Genomic DNA, 15,344 nt, shown 5'->3' with positions numbered 1-15,344 from the left:
CTACAGAACATCGCACGGGTCCTCTTCGTTGATGACATCATGTCTACCAGACCAGCTGAGCAGGAAGTGGTGTGGGAGGGCTCGGTAAAGCATATATATTCCAGAGGATTGAAAGTTAAACCCTAGAAAGATTCAGTGCCCTGCCCCCATCAGCGAACACTCCAGGGCTCAGTGGTCTCAGGCATGCCAGGACATCTCCTTGAAAGTAAAGGACACATTATTGCATCTCATTTCCTCCCTTATGAAGAAGAATTTGGGACATAGCATATTACTACGTATCTGGGAATGCTTGTCCAATCCATATACTGGGTGTCATAACAAGCTGCCGGCTCTCAGTGGGGGTCCTGGGGAGAAGGGGCTCTGCGGCAGGTCTAGGCTGTGGGGTAAGCAGTAACAGAGATATCTGGGGAAAGACGTCATGTGGAATATCTGGCCAGCCTCGAAAGGAGAGTCACAGCGCAGTCCCCTAGCATTCTAGAGCAAGGCCATGCCGCCCACGACAAATAACTATACATCTTTTGGGAAAGAGCTTCTGACGCACTACCAGGCCCTGCTATAGATGGAACCGAGTGACCCCAGGACATCAAGGGACCCATGCAGCCAGAGCAGAACTCCACCTAACTACTCAGCTGGGGGGGCCCTGCAGCGATCCACAGTAAGATGGGAGCATCACATCCAGGATTAGGCACAATCAGAGCCAGAAGCCTGAATCAGCAGGTGGCCAGAACCCTCAGCATCCAAGCCCCCTACCTGGCATCTCTTAGCTCACAGCCATGGCTGCATGAGGTTCCATTAGGATGGAGTCAGGGAGGAGAAAAATGGCCAAGCTTGAGCCTGAGATAGGTCAGCTCGGTGTGGGGGTACGAGCTGAAAATGGGACCTGCTTCACTAGAGCCCCATTCAGGGGTGGCTTCGAAAAACTGCAGTGAGGGGAAATCCTCCCAACGGGCTTTATGCAGCGCATGTGGTGTGATCATCTAATTTGTAGGAAACACAGGGTAGCCTAAGATGAGAACATGCACTGACTCGTGGGGGGAGGGGGGGCGAGGGGCACATGGTTTGGGTGGTGGGTCAGGGTCCTGGTGGAAAAGGGTGTGAGATTGGGGATGAAGAGGTCTGGAGTAGGTACCTGTGGTTGGATCCATGGGGCATAAGATGCCAATCGCTTGTGTCACTTGTTAACGAACACCGGGGAGCATCCCCCACGGGAGGGCACTGAGCCACGGAGTTAGAGGTGGAATGGCTGTGCTGGTTGAGCTGGGCCAGCCTCTGCCATCAGTCTGCCCACTGATGGCAGGAGAGGTGCATGCACGGAATAGCCATGGTGGCAAGGTGGAAACTATGCATAGCCCAAGGGCATGGGCGCTCACCCGCCAAGCTGCTCTAGCTACTCCCACCTACTGAAAGCCCAGCCATCCAGCGCTGACACTCAGGCTAGCTCACAGCCTCGAGGGACCATCGGCTCTCTGACGGCAAGTCGATTACAGGAGACCCCTTCTATCCTAGCGGGGGGATGATGGATTTTCTGACGATGAGGTTGCCTTTCCTGCCCACAGGGCCTTGCCCCCAAACCCAAGGGCTCACAGAGCATTTGATCAGCCAAGACAGGATACCAGGTGACACTGCATTGGACAAGGGACCCGCTTTCTAGCAAAGGAGGCGCCACGGCAGGCATTTGACCATGAGATCCACCGGGCCCAGGCTAGGCTGCCTCACCCAGAAGCTGCCAGCCTGATAGAGCAATGCAAGGTGGAGCCCCGGTGCACTCGGAGACAGCGCCACCGTGTGAGGACGAGGCGCCGGGGCGGGGACGGGTGGGGGCACCCTCCGTGATGCGACATCCCGGGTCCCCAGTGGGCAGATGCGTGGCTCTGGGAAGCACAGAATGGAAGTCGCTGTGGCCATCATTCCCCGGGACCCAGTGGGCATTTGGGATTTCCAGCCCCTGGGGCTCTAGGGTCCACAGTCTGCAGGTCGTGCTTGCCAGAGGAGGGGCACTGCCACAGGAGACGTGGCAAGAATGTCACTCAACTGTCAGCTCTGATTGCCACCTGGTCCACTCGGGCACCTTCTGTCAGGACAGCAGCAGGAAAGGAGTGGCCACCCTGGCAGGGAATTGACCCTGACCACCAAGGGTGTGTACGGATGCTTCAACCCTAGAGGCAGAGAATGTATCTGGTTCCCTGCTGGCCCACTGGGGCACCTCCTGCTCTCCCCCTGCCCATTTTCGACGGTAACTGGATAAGAATGGGAATGGAAAAGGGCCTGGAGACCAGGAGCCCAGACCCCTCAGGTAAGAGGGACTGGGACACCTGGCCAGGTGAGCCACCTAGACTAGGAGAGGGGACTCTAGAGTGGCTAGCGGAGGAGGCAAGTCTTCGGATTTGGCAGCAGCCCCCGGATGAGCTGCAGTCCATCCCACCAGCCTTCCCTGTGAGGCTCCCTGGGAAGAAACCAAACAGAATTCTAGAGCTCGTCCTGCCAAGGTAAACTCGTTCTACAAAGCAAATGGATACGAGCGGGTGCGGTGCCATGCCCCCGGGCCCCGCCGTTCAGTGAGCTGCCTGGAGCGTCTCTGGACAGTTCACAGTGAGCCCTGGCCCAGGAATTAACCTCAGCCAAAGAGAGCTGCCTCTCCCAAGGTCACGCCCATCCCTGTGGCTTCCGGCAACCAGGCCGTGCCTCTCTGCCTCAACTCAAGACGACTCTGAGGGGCCACTGCAACCCCAGGGCCCCCGGGGGGTCAGCTGAGGTGCCACATCTCCCTCTGTCCCCCTCACCCCCTCACAGCGGCTGCTGCTGAGACCACACCCAAAACCCCACTGCACACAGACCTCTGTCCCAGAGTCTTCGTCCTGGGACCCCGACCTGCAACACGGCTCCTCCAGCCGGGGGTGAAGCCCAGCAGCCAGTCTGCCTCAGGGTCAGCGCCCATGGAAGGTGGAGAAGTCTGTGGCCCCAGGGAGGTTCTGGGGGCCATCCAGGGAAGCTCTTCAGCCAAGAAGCGGAGTGGGCAGGTGGGGGCAGCACTCCCGATTAGAGGCCCCTCCAGCACAGCACTTAAACAAACAACGCTCCAGGACCAAGCTGACCTGGACTCAAAGTACAGCGGTGGATGCCGCGGATCAGCCTGTGTCCGGGCAGGTCACTGGCTCCGTGTGCCCAGGCTTTTCCTCTAAAGGGAGGATGTGAGTGCCCACCCTGGTGGGATTTGGAAATCAGATCAGGTCAGGTGGGTGGGTTCTGTCCCCACCGTGTCCCTCGGCTTCCACAAAAGCCGGCAGACTGTGAAAAACTTCAGAACGGCCCTTCTGGATGTCACCTGATTTCAGTGACAAGTCCTCTCCTGTTCTCTCGGTGCTGGGGCACCAAGTGGCAGTGGCACTCATTTCTAGACACTAGCCATGGGAAAACTCCCAGCAAGCTGGGTGGAGCAGGGCCAAACTCTCCTGCTCTCTGCTCTCTCCCTGCCATGCTCCCAGAAGCTGGGAGCATCCTAGAGGGGCAGTGGGGGGGTGGGACAGGGGCCACGAGCATTGCCCTGGTCCCCCAACATCGAGGACCTGGCAAGAATGCCCCAGTGTCAATGGGGCCAGGGGCAGGGAACTAGGCAGGGGGTATAAACATCCAACTGTGGAGGTGGGGTATAAACACCCTCACCCCGGAACCCCAGCTAGCTTCCTGTCCTCAGCAACTCCTGCAGATGCTGATGACTGCAGTTTCCTACTATGCAGATCCACCAAGGTTGCTAACAGCAGTGGAAGGAAGGGAGGGAGGGAGAGAGGGAGGGAGGGAGGGAGGAAGGAAGGAAGGAAGGAAGGAAGGAAGGAAGGAAGGAAGGAAGGAAGGAATGGAGGGAGGAAGAGGAGGAGGGAGAGGGAGGAAGGAAGGAAGAAGTGAGTGAAGGAGTGAGTTAATGAATGAGTGAGTGAATGAGTGAGTAAATGAGTAAATGAAAGAATGAATAAGTGAATGAATGAATGAGTGAGCAAAGTCAATGAAAGAGTGAGTGAATGAATGAGAATGAATGAGTGAAGTCGGTGAATGAGTGAATGAATGAATGAATTAGTGAGTGAGTGAGTGAGTGAGTGAAGGACCAAACCACCAACTACTGGGGTGAGGGCTGAGACAGTGGGTGGCCGGCTGGGCGAGTGACCGAGTAAATGAAGTAATGCATCAATGGGCTGTTGGGGACTAAGTGAAGGAGTTAGACCCCAGGTGGTGGGATGAGTGAGGGAGTGACCAGGAGACCCCGCCAAGCCGGCCAGAGGTGCTGCTGTGTGCGAACGCACCCTGGGGCCCCTGCACGGCACCGCTGGCCCCAGGGCCCGGCTCACCCACCATGACATTCAGGCCCTGGTTTGTGGGCCCCTGCGCCACGATGTACTCAATGCCAGTCTCGTAGACGTCCATGGGCCGCCGGTACTTGACCACGGTGCCCGCGATGTTGAAGTTCTTGGGGCTGTCCACCTTGAAGTTGCCATTGAAGAAGTAGTAACCAGCTTCATCTGCAAGAGCTGAAAGGGCAAAGCCGCCCCGTCACCTGAGCTGGCCGGGCTAGAGGTGGGCGGAGGGACAGGGAGTAGCCCACATCATCCACTCAGGCAGCCTCGGCCAGCTCAGCTCCGTGACCCGCCCCGGGACACTCCCTGTTGCGGGGGAGGCCAGCGCTCCGACCGTGTCCACGTGGCCCTGGCCTGGGAATGCTAAGGAGGTATGAACACTTTCCCATCAGCCTGAATTGTCCAGGAGATGGAACTGGCTGGCCTGGGGCCCTAGGTGGTGCCGTCTGGCCACCTCTAAAGAGGCATGATGAGTACCATCAGGACTAAGGGACCAGGTGGACCAGGTGGACCAGGAGGGATCAGAGCCTGGGGAAGGCACACAGCGGACATCAGGTATTGGCCGGGTCGGCCGATGGCCCGGCCCTGCTGAAAACTGTGTGACCCTGGGTGAGTTGCCCCCCACCCAACTTCCCACCTTGGAAAAGGGACCACACATGGGGAGGGGACCCCAGGGATCCCGTAGGGCCCACACTGAGTGACACTGCAACCGTGGACCGACTGGCTTCGAATGCTGTCCCAGCGGCCCCAGCAGGCCTTGCCGGACCACCCCAAGCCTACCAGCTCCCTGCTGTCAAGGGGAGCCCTGACTTTGTGACCAGAGCCACCGTGACCAGACTGACCATTTACCCAATCAATCCATTCTCCCAGGCGTGGCCGAGGGCGGCCCGGGCACATGCTTAGTCACCCTCTCATTGAGACGGGGTGTGGGTGGACACTTGGAACAGAGGACCTCCGAAGGCTGGCCGCTCCCAGGGCCTGACCCAGGCCTGATGCTGCCCAGACAGCAGGAACGTGCGTGCAACCCTCAGCGGCCCGTCTCCTGCCAGCCCCAGAGGCCGGAATAACCGCCGGGAGCTGGGGCGATCGTTCGGGGCAGCTGGCCCGCCCTGGGGCTGCGGAGGGGCTGGGGGCCTCGGGCCCAGGGGATGGGAGTGAGGAGGCAGGCTCCATGCTAGGGGACAGCGTGCCTTCCAGAGGCTGTCCTTAGAGCCAGTTCCGGAAACTGGCCCGCGGGCGGGGAAGAGCTCCATTTCCAGAGCTCCTGATGCAATCGGAGCAGAGGAGCTGGGCCATTCATTTATTATCAGGCAGACGCAACAAGCAAGACACGTCTGCTGGAAAAACACCCTCAACGCAGCAACGTCAGAAAATAGCGTGAATGACCGCCCAGGCTGTGCGCCGTGGGGCGCGTGCCGCGGCCCGGCTGGCTGGGCCCAGCCGCCAGGTATGTGCACAGGGTTAAATCCCCGGCCGGCATCCAAAGCCTGTTTCCTGACAGTAATGACCTTCCTTCCTGCGGCTCTCCCGGTGCTCGGAGGCTGTCCTTGCTGTTTCCACGCGTCTGGTTCAAGAGCGATTACTCTGCAGCCAGCTCTGAGAACACGGTGTTTCCTGGCCTCGCCACCCTCCCAGCGGGGGACAGAGCCACCGGCCTGGCAGAGGCCTGGCTCCCGAGCCGGGGTGGAGGGGCCTGGGGCCTGGAGTGGGCGGAGCTGTTGGCAAGGGGGCTGGAGCTCGGGGGCCTGAAGGGCGGAGAGCCCCAGCCGGGTTCCTCCTTGGGGGCGGTTGGCAGAGTCCCCACCCACGGCGGCCCCTGAGGAGGCTGGGTGTCACCCCACCAATCCTGGCTCACACGCATTGCCCTGAGATGCAGGGAAGTGAGCCAGGCACTGGGACCGGCTTCCCTGCCTGGGTCCCCAGCCCGCCCCCGCACGGGGCAAGGCCAGGAGCCGAGCAGCTTCTAGGCGGCAGCACCCACCCACCCCAGCCAGAAGGGCCTCGGGCTGCCTCCCGGGGGTGTAGACAGGGAGGTTGCCAGGCCAACGCTCCAGCTACACAGGGAGACTTCCCAGAAATTGTCACCAATCGGGGCCTCACTGCCTCAGCCACTTATGCAAATCACTCCAGAATCCTCAAGCTGAAGGACCCCTAAGTACCATGGTCCAGCCGCCCACCAGAGACTCTCCAGTGGCAAGAATGTCGACCTGAGAGCAGCCAGGCCGGAATCTGAATCTCACCTCTGCCTCATGTCCCCCATGGCCTCCAACTGGCCACCTATTTGCTCTTGTTCCAACTCCTGAGTCTCACTCTTGTGCCCTGGGTGGGGGGGGCGGGCAGCCAGAAACCCCACCTCCAGCACCCCCAGCTTCTGCCTGTGCCAGGATCTCCAGGGACGGGGAACTCCCTATCTGTCCTCACCGACCCCTCCTTTGTCAAGCAGCCCTAAGTATGGGTCCTTCCACACATGGGGGTGCAGTCAGCTTCCCTTAGGACGCCCCCCAACACACATGGACACACCTAGGTCAAGTTCTGGCTCCTGGGGCCCGACCCTCTCCTGTGGGATGGATCCGGGGCCAAGTGCCCCTCCTGCACCCATATGTTTTGCCCCCTACAAAACCACAAGCCCCCGCGAAGCAGCACTCAGGCCCTACACACGTACCCAGGACACCAGCAGACTTCTTCCGCTCCACGATCTGGATGTCTCGGGCACCGGCCGGGATGTGGGTCACCAGAGAGTAACCTGGGGGAAATCGGATAGTGAACGGCGGGTCGGCCGTGGCCACCACCTCTAGGTTGGAAAGTCGCCACCCTCCCGTGCTCCTGGTGGGTGAGGGGCTAAGGCAGTCCCCCCCTCAACGGCTGCACCCGGGCCCAAGACCCAAGTCGAAGGCCCTGTGGAAAAGCCTCGTGCCACCAGAGGGCTGCCCTGCCACCTGGTTTCCATGACCCTCTCCTACCAAGGTCATGGGTGACGCTCATCACTCCCTGCCCCAGCCCCTCTGGAGGGACTCCATAGGCCATAGACACCTTAAATCTGCCAGAATCCAGCAGACTTAGGTCCTACTCTGCCACGTGTCACCGAGCTGGTCCTGAGCCCCTAGGCCTCAGTCTCCTCGTCTGTGCACAGGGCCATTTGCTCCCACTCTAGGCCATGTGGGGAGATCTCTGCAGGGCACAGAGCCTCGCCCCAAGGGCCCTGTCACGACTGTTATTTTAAAAACCCATGTTGTCACAGCATCACAAGGATTTTAAACACTCGTTGCATTCGAAGATGTGGATGAGGAGCACAGCTGAGGGCCTGTCATGGAGGATGGGAGGAAGCCATGGGGACCCTCCACAGAGACGCCCAACGATGGGGCCAAGGGTCTTGGGGGGCTGGGTCTCAGGAAGGGAGAGGCGCTGCCAGCAGGAGGTAGAGGGTGGTCTGAGGAGAAGGAGGAAAGATTTTAAAAGCCCAAAGATAGAAACGTCTCCCAGGAGAGAATGGTAACCATGTTTTCAGAAATCAGGTTTGCGGGGGTTGACACCCATGTTACAGTAGAGTCCACGTGCGCCTGCCCGGGCCTCCTGCAGGCCTGCCTCGCTCTGCTTTGCAGGCCCCCAAGGCCCTGCGCTTGTCCCTCCCAGCCCGAGGGCGCTAAGTGGCTCTTGGCGGGGGCGTGGGGGGGGCGCTCTGGTCTGCAGAGGGGGCCCATCCCCGCAGTGTCAGCCCCCTCACGGCGGCCGAGCCCAGGCTCCCAGTGTGCTGGGCTGGGAGCAGGCAGAGCAGGGGGGAGGCGCTCGCTAGCCCACCCACCTCAACGGTGTCTCCACGGCAAACCCACAGTACGAATAGCGGTAAAACGAACGGGAGATGAGGACCTGGTTTAATTGTCATTTATCTAAATGTAGGGTTCAATACATTCCCTTTTAAATCAGCAGCCGGCTCACAAGCTTCCCGTGCATTTAAGAACGGCTCTCGGTCCGAGCGGGGCTGGCGCCACGGTGAGCGCGCACACACATTTATCAGGAAGCGTGCAGACCGCAGACCACGGCGCTTAGGACCACAGGCCCCGGAGCCAGGCTGTCTGGGCTCAGACCCGCTCTGCCACCTCCGGCTGTGTGACCTCCCGCTGGCTTCTTCGCCTCTCTCTGCCTGTGTCCACACCTGCCTGGCTGGTCCTGAGCGACGTTCCGAGGTGTGAAAGCCTCAGCCCGGCGCCCAGGATGGACTTGGCAGATGTAGGGGGGCTGGCACTGTCAGCCTCCAGCCCCCCAAGGGGGAGTTCCGGGGGCACGGGCCTTGTCTCCCGGACCTTCGTGTAGCCCCCAGAACATGGCCGTGGGTGCTCAGACAGAGACGCACCGCCATCAACATGCCCCAGGGTCTGGCAGAAAGCGGCCTCCGCCTGCCGCGCTGGCTACGTGTTCTTCAGACCCCCGTCTGGCTGCTCTGCCCTGGGCCCTCCATCTCAGACACTCCCTGCTACCCTTATCCTGTCCCTCCTCAGTCCGGCATGCCCATCCCGAGGTCCCACGTCCACGCCCTATCATTAACTCTGAAATTACCCTCCTGTGGGGGTAGGACCTCCAGGACACGGCCAGGGTCCCGAAGGCCGGGGCCGGGGTGGCTCCAACTAGTCCAGACTTGCCCAGCCTCCCCTTGAGAACCTTGAGCAGGAACTCCCACAGTGGGCCTCGGTTTCCCCATGTGCCGAGTTGGTTTCACGTGCCCCGCCTTCCCCAGTCTGAGGGCTGTGCTAACCCAGGTTGACCCCACGAGTATTTACTGAGACCCAGAAATGCAGTCAGTTCAACATCGAGGGCTAAAGTGCGTCGTTCCAAAGTTCCAAGTCCTGTCACATGCTCAGACCCCCTACCTGCCCACCACGCCCCGCCATCCCGAGCCGAGCCACGCCAAATGGGCACAGCGGACAAACGGACATGCTGCTGTCCGGGGAAGGGAGAGGCTGGCTCTGGGAATCGGCCTCGGCGCCCCTTCAGCCCTCCGAAACTCGGGTTTGAGGGCTTAGGCCCCAGGATCCTCATGCCCAGACTCAAATCTCACATTGGCTGTGCCTCAGTTTCCCCCTTTTGGGTGCTACTGCAAAGGTCAAACTTGATCCCCTAGCCAAGGGTGCACTGAGGCGCCTGGTATTCAGTAGGGACTCAACAAAGGGCCACTCAGGATTCCTAGCCGAAGGGGGTCTTCCGGAGCACCTGGCCGGCCCCCCTGGGCCCGGGGGGGAGGATCAGGCGGCCGGCGAGGGAAGGGAACTTGCGCTGCGGCGGGGGACAGGGGCTCTTACCAAGGTGGACGTTCCCTTTGCGGTAGTTGCCCGTCACGTGGGTGCAGCTGCTACCGTCCCCCTGGCAGACGCCGCACTTGTCCAGCGTGTGGGTGGAGAAGAGCACCCCGTCACAGCCGATGGGCTGCAGGAAGGGAGGCGGAGAGGGCCGCTGGGAGGGCGCTGAGCCCCAGGCCCCGGGGGCCGCCACTGCCCAGGCGGACAGGCGGGGCGGTCAGTGCAAGGACACCAGCGGGACTTTTGCTACAATGTTTAACAACCTCACATTTTCCAGACACGCAAACCCCTCGCAGGTCAGTGAGCTTGCAGGACGTGCCATCGCGGGCGGGGACCATTAGCTGCCGCTGACCATCCACGGTGGTGCAGTGCAGGTCGCATGGCTTGCTGGAGATGTGGACGTAGTCGTCTGATGGGGAGATAGGCTCTCAGGGTGGGTGGGGGGAGCGGCGGGATTCAGGGCCTACCGCCCGCCCTCCCACAGAGACCGAGTTCCTCCCGCCCATGGCACAGATGGACAAACTCAGGCCTGGAGTGTGCAAGGGGCTTGCCCAGGGTCTCAGGGGCAGAAAGAGACCCAGATGCTGGGGGTCTGGCGCAGCCCGGGCTCCACGAGTTCCAGCCTCTGCCTCCTTGTGGGTGGGGGGCAGTTCCCAACCGTCAGCAGGTCTGAGCCAACCGCTGGCCCTGGGCTATGGGTCCTGGACACCCCGGAATTTACTCCACGAGTGAGAGAGACCCTCATGTTCACTGTTGCCTGCGACCTTGGACAAGACCCCTCCCTCTGGGCTTCACCTTCCTGCCGGCCCACCCCAGAAGGGAGCCATCGGGTGTGGGTCCTTCCAGGCGGCTGGGGGGACGCCCCTGCCCTCTGCCCCCCGCTGGGCGGTCCCGGGCCGGGTACCGGGGTACAGGGGCTTCCACTGGTGCGTCCGCCCGTCGTACACGCGGGAGTTGAAGGAGATGCACTGCTCCTCTCGGAAGCTCCTCCCGTCCGGCGGACACTCCTGCGGGGCGAGAGACAGGAGGCTCCGGGAGGAACTCGGCCCGACAAAGGCATTTTTATCCGGGCTGAGCAGGAAGCGACTGCAGCGGGATGGCCGGGCCAGTGCCGAGGCCCACGTGGTGGCCTCTCGTTCCCCCTCAGTGTCACTCGCTCTCTGGAAGGAGCAAGGACAAGCAGGAGGACAGCTGCTGTCCCTCAAGCACGTACACCCATGGGCCCTCCTCGTGCGCTGGGCGGGGTCCGTTCACGTCCCCACCACCCCGGCCTCCTCCCCAGATGCCCCGGGGCGGGGAAGGCGCACCTGGCCCGGGTGGCGCTCGTGCTGGCCCCCACTCGCCCTGCGACCCTGGGCAGAGGCCCGCCTGGCTGGCCGCGGCTATGGCCGCAGTGCTGGAACATGGCTCATTGGCTGAAGGTGGGCTTGAGTTCATGGAAGAGGAACCCCCGGGACAGAAGGGGAGAGGCCTGGCAGTGTGGGGGCAGCTGGTCACTCTGGGCCAGAACCCGGACTTGGGTGGGCCTCCCTCCAGAGCTCATAAGCATCCAGGAGGGGAGCAGACCAGTGACGCTAACACAGACCCTAACTCTCTGCACGTGCGCATATGCAGGGATACTCAGCCCCACGGACACCGGGTCACAGGGACTAGAAGACCTCAGTGGCTTGCTGTCTTTCCACCCTGTGCCCAGGAGCTCAGATTCAGACTGGCTTGGGCCCCACTGAAAGCCGTCTGGAGGCTGAGCCTGAGTCAGTAACTCCTGCCCTTCCCTGGGCGCCCCGCCCCCCCCACAGAGGCTGACAGTGCCAGGGCCTGGGGAGCTGGAGTGGGCTGCAGTGGGACTTCCCACAGGTGGGGACGGGGACGCCTAGTGACCGTCCATCTCCTGGTGAGCACCTGGCACAGGACTTGTGAGCAGAGTGGGGGCTGTGGCCAGAGATCTCAAACCTTGAGGCTACACTCCAAGCACCCCAGCAGAACTGAGGCCTCATCCCTGGGAGTGTGGAGCACATGGGGGGCAGGACAGATTTGATCGGAGCCAGGAAAGGGGCTCTGAGCCCAGGACCGCTCACCATTCTTCTCTTCGACAGGAAATAAGGGGTGGGCCCAGGACAAAGAGTCTGGAGCGCCTGGGAGCTACCAAGAAGACACCTAAGGAGATCTGCCTAAGGAGTTTGGGGGGGTTTGCAATCGCCCCAGGCAGGGCCTCACCTGCACTCTGCACAGCTGGTACCGCTTGGACGTGCCCGTGCAGGTCCTGTTCCCAGCGCCCGTGACGGACGTCCTCCTGGCGGGAAGACACAGGCTAAGCTGGGGTTGGGAGCCACAGGCTGTAGGCACCAACCCTGCTCCTACTCCAAATGGCCTCTGGCCGGGCCCCGGAAGCCCCCCCAATTCTTCTGACCCCCACTGCTCCACCACAGCCCAGGGGAGGGATGATACCCAATTCACCTCTGCATCCCGGGCACATAGCACAGGATCTCTGTACACAGAACTAATAATAAGATCAAGAAGGTTTACTGTGTCCCAGCCCTAGGCTGGTAGGTAAGTGGGCCCTAGCATGATCTCCACTCCACAGATGAGGAAACTGATGTTCAGAGGGATTAAGTGACTTGCCCAAGGTCACCCAGCTAGGAAGTAACAGAGGCAAGATTTGAACCTAGGTCTGTCCGATGGTAACCACTGGACCCTATGTTTTTCCCCGTGTTCATTCAACTCAGGTCTTCAGAAGAGAAGGCCAGGGAGGAGCTCACCACTCATTAAAAGTCCCAAGAAGGGGCGCCTGGCTGGCTCAGTTGGTAAAGCATGCCACTCTTGATCTCAGGGTCAGGAGTTCAAACCCCACGTTGGGTCTAGAGCTTATGAAAGAAAGAAAGAAAGAAAGAAAGAAAGAAAGAAAGAAAGAAAGAAAGAAAGAAAGAAAGAAAGAAAGAAAGAAAGAAAGAAAGAAAGAAAGAAAAGAAAGAAAGAAAGAAAGGGAAAGGAAAGAAAGGAAAGGAAAGGAAAGGAAAAGAAAGAAAGAAAGAAAAAAAAAAGAAAAGAGAAAAAAAAAATCCCAAGAAATGGATCCTGCTCTCATGAAAGTGCTGTCCCCAGCACCCTGGAGCAGGATGAACCCCAGGACTTGGTCGCCCAGGACCTGATAGGCCAGCAAAAAGCCTGTCGTTCACCTGGCCTACACTGCCTCAAACAGAAGACCCCTCCCAGCCTGAGACACCACACCGCCCCCCACCCGCCCCGTCACCTGCTGCCCCACCCCCACACCAGCCCCAAACCTCTGCTGCAGGCAGTGCCGCTCCTGGGACGTCACCCCGACCCCACAGCTGCGGGAGCAAGCCGTCCACTTGGTCCACTCTCCCCACCAGTAGGCGGTGGCATCAGTGCCCCCTTCCAGGCTGTTGGACGTTGGGCTGTTGTCCTGGGCGACAGTCCCCACGGATGATTAGAAGGCTGGCGCACCGGGCAGGACTGGCCTGCCATCCCCTTGCCCTGGTCAGGAGATCACAGCCCCCAGGTGCCCGCCGGCTGGGTCACTCGGCACCCTGGCCCACATCTCCAGGGTGGTCTTGGAGGGAACTCCCCGGAAGTCATGGGCCTTGGATCCGCCCCATCTTGAGATCTGGAACATCCTGGGGGCTTGATGGGAACGTGAGGCTGCACCTAACTGTCCTTGCTTTCTTTCTCCTGAGCAGCCTGGGCCCCAGCCTGGGTTCTGCAGGACACAGCAGCCCCCTCGACATGCCTCGCTGCAGGCCTTTGCTTGGAAGGAAGTCCTCAGCCCCCTCCGACCTCATCCTGCCAAGTCAGCGAGGGATCCAGGGTGGCCAGGGCCCCCGCTTAGGGGCTGGTCCGACCGGCTTATAAGACATGTTCCCGGGAGCTGAGTGGGGGCTCCGGGAATGCATGACGGGGTCCCCGGACACCTGCCCCACACCTGCCACACTCCCTCCAACCTCAGCCCCTCTGGGTGAGGGCCCCTGCTCCCCACTCACCGTGGCCCCCGTAGATGCCACACCCCCAGCCAGAAGTGCCACAGCCAGAAGGCACCAGACCCAGCGTGAAGGCTGCCGTCTGCCGTCCATCCTAGGAAGCAAGGCCACTGTCACTGCTAGGCCAGGCCCAGCTCCCCTGACAGCTGACAAGGAAGAGGGAAGAGCCCTTGGGGCCCACCCAGAACTGAGGCCCAGAGGCTGTCTGGGATTGATTGCTAGGGGCTGCCTGGTGGCCCTGTTGGGAGAGGTCGGTGAGTGATTAAAGATGCCTGCCACAGGCACAAGCAAGCGCCACAGACAGGTGGTGGTGTGCTTGCTGAGCCTGGTCTCCCCACCCACCCCTCGAAGGGCGGGCAGGGATGAGGACCAGCTAGCCTCGGACTACCTGCGCTCCCTAGGGAGTGCCTGGGGCGAACACCAGGGACAGCTGGGGAGGCCGTAGGCCCGGGCCACACCCACTGGATGAAGAAGCAAAGCCCCAGAGCTCGGGCTACCACCTTGGCTGGCGGAAGCGGCCTGAGCAAGAGCACCTGGGGCTTTTCACACGCTCAGGGCTGGCTGCCCAGTGGGAGGGTGAACTCCCTGCCAGCCATGTGCGGTTGCTGGAGGCGGCCATGGACGCCACCTGCTCTGCTGGGCCCTTCCCCTCCCTGGCCAGCACTAGCCCTGCCCTCGGTGGGGGGCTGGGCCCAGGACCCTCAGGGATCTCAGGCTGGGAAGAGCCCAGGCATCTGTCTCCTCACGCCCCAACCAAGACGCACACTTGTGCCCCTGGAGCATGGAGTGAGGGCAGCCCAGGGCTGCGGGACTGTCTCTTTCCCGACAAGTCAGCACTGTTAGCCCCAAACACCACTTGACCTTCCTGCCAGGGGTCAAATCAAAGGGACCCTCCAGCCTCCTGGGCTCTCAGCCTCGCCTATCTGCTTTCTCTGCGTGGACGTCTCAGAGGGGCCTCGGCAGCCTCTGTCCAGGATCTGTCTCTGGTCCTAAGTGTCACTTGCCAGCAAGGCAGAGAAGGGGTTTCAGAAACCAGCAAGCCTGTCCCCCCAGAGCCTGGAACCGAGAGAGGGAAGCCAGCTTGCCCAAAGCCACAGAGCAAACTCAGGCACTTGTCCCTGTACCCGGCTAATTCCAAGGAAGAAGGTGTGAAAGCCGCCCCCAACCCCTGCCAGCCCTGCCAGCCCCAAAGCCACCTCCAAATCTGTCCCCTCTCCCCGGCATCAACCCTGGCAGGTCAAGCACCTGCAGATCTCCAGGAGTTATGCGAGCAACGTTGACCCATGCATCCTCAGAACCCTCTGCCGGGACAAGGCAGCAGTACACCCTGGAGTTTGGAGCCAGAGTCCTGAGACCCCCCCCGTCACCCGCTGCCCGCCTGCCACCTCCCCGCCCCGTCTGCCACCCCTCCCCCGCAGGCCTCCATCTGCAGCACCCCCGCCAGCCTCACATAAACACAGAGCCCCCCCCCCCGGCGGTCCCATTGGCTAATCGGTGCCCCAGCTCCAGCCTGCCGGGCTGAAGACAGGTGCTGAGCCGGCCCCACACTTGGTTTTCATTAAGGCTCCCAGACACCCCTGGCCACAGGCCAGGTCCGGCTCACGCGGGATCCATCCCTCCCTGGGGTCCAAAAACAGCCACTAGCCAGCAGCAGAGGCTTGCCTTGCAAGGAGCTTCAGGCGCCCGAGGCTGGGAGCTGAGGAACCGCCCTCGCCATGCTC

General features: G+C 61.2%; 1 protein-coding gene across 2 annotated transcripts in view; it reads right to left on the bottom strand.

The window, feature by feature from the left end:
• The window catches only part of ADAMTSL2 (ADAMTS like 2), a 33,906-nt gene that overhangs the window by 18,203 nt on the left and 359 nt on the right, over nt 1-15,344 (bottom strand). Inside the window, exons 2-9 of one of the 2 annotated variants that reach the window (XM_006743997.3) lie at nt 13,627-13,717; nt 12,910-13,052; nt 11,846-11,921; nt 10,536-10,638; nt 9,895-10,040; nt 9,635-9,758; nt 7,006-7,086; nt 4,342-4,517 (exon numbers count right to left, since the gene is read on the bottom strand). In XM_006743997.3, the coding sequence (XP_006744060.1) occupies nt 4,342-4,517; nt 7,006-7,086; nt 9,635-9,758; nt 9,895-10,040; nt 10,536-10,638; nt 11,846-11,921; nt 12,910-13,052; nt 13,627-13,716 (939 nt within the window). In that variant the 5' untranslated portion in view covers nt 13,717. Of the gene's footprint in view, nt 1-4,341; nt 4,518-7,005; nt 7,087-9,634; nt 9,759-9,894; nt 10,041-10,535; nt 10,639-11,845; nt 11,922-12,909; nt 13,053-13,626; nt 13,718-15,344 lie in introns of those variants that run through there. The other variant, XM_031039835.2, reaches the window with a different exon arrangement.

The sequence above is a fragment of the Leptonychotes weddellii genome, chromosome 14 (assembly GCF_054177405.1).
Source record: "Leptonychotes weddellii isolate Sample4059 chromosome 14, ASM5417740v2, whole genome shotgun sequence".
Lineage (NCBI taxonomy): Eukaryota > Metazoa > Chordata > Mammalia > Carnivora > Phocidae > Leptonychotes > Leptonychotes weddellii.
This window is presented reverse-complemented; position numbering and strand designations above follow the sequence as displayed.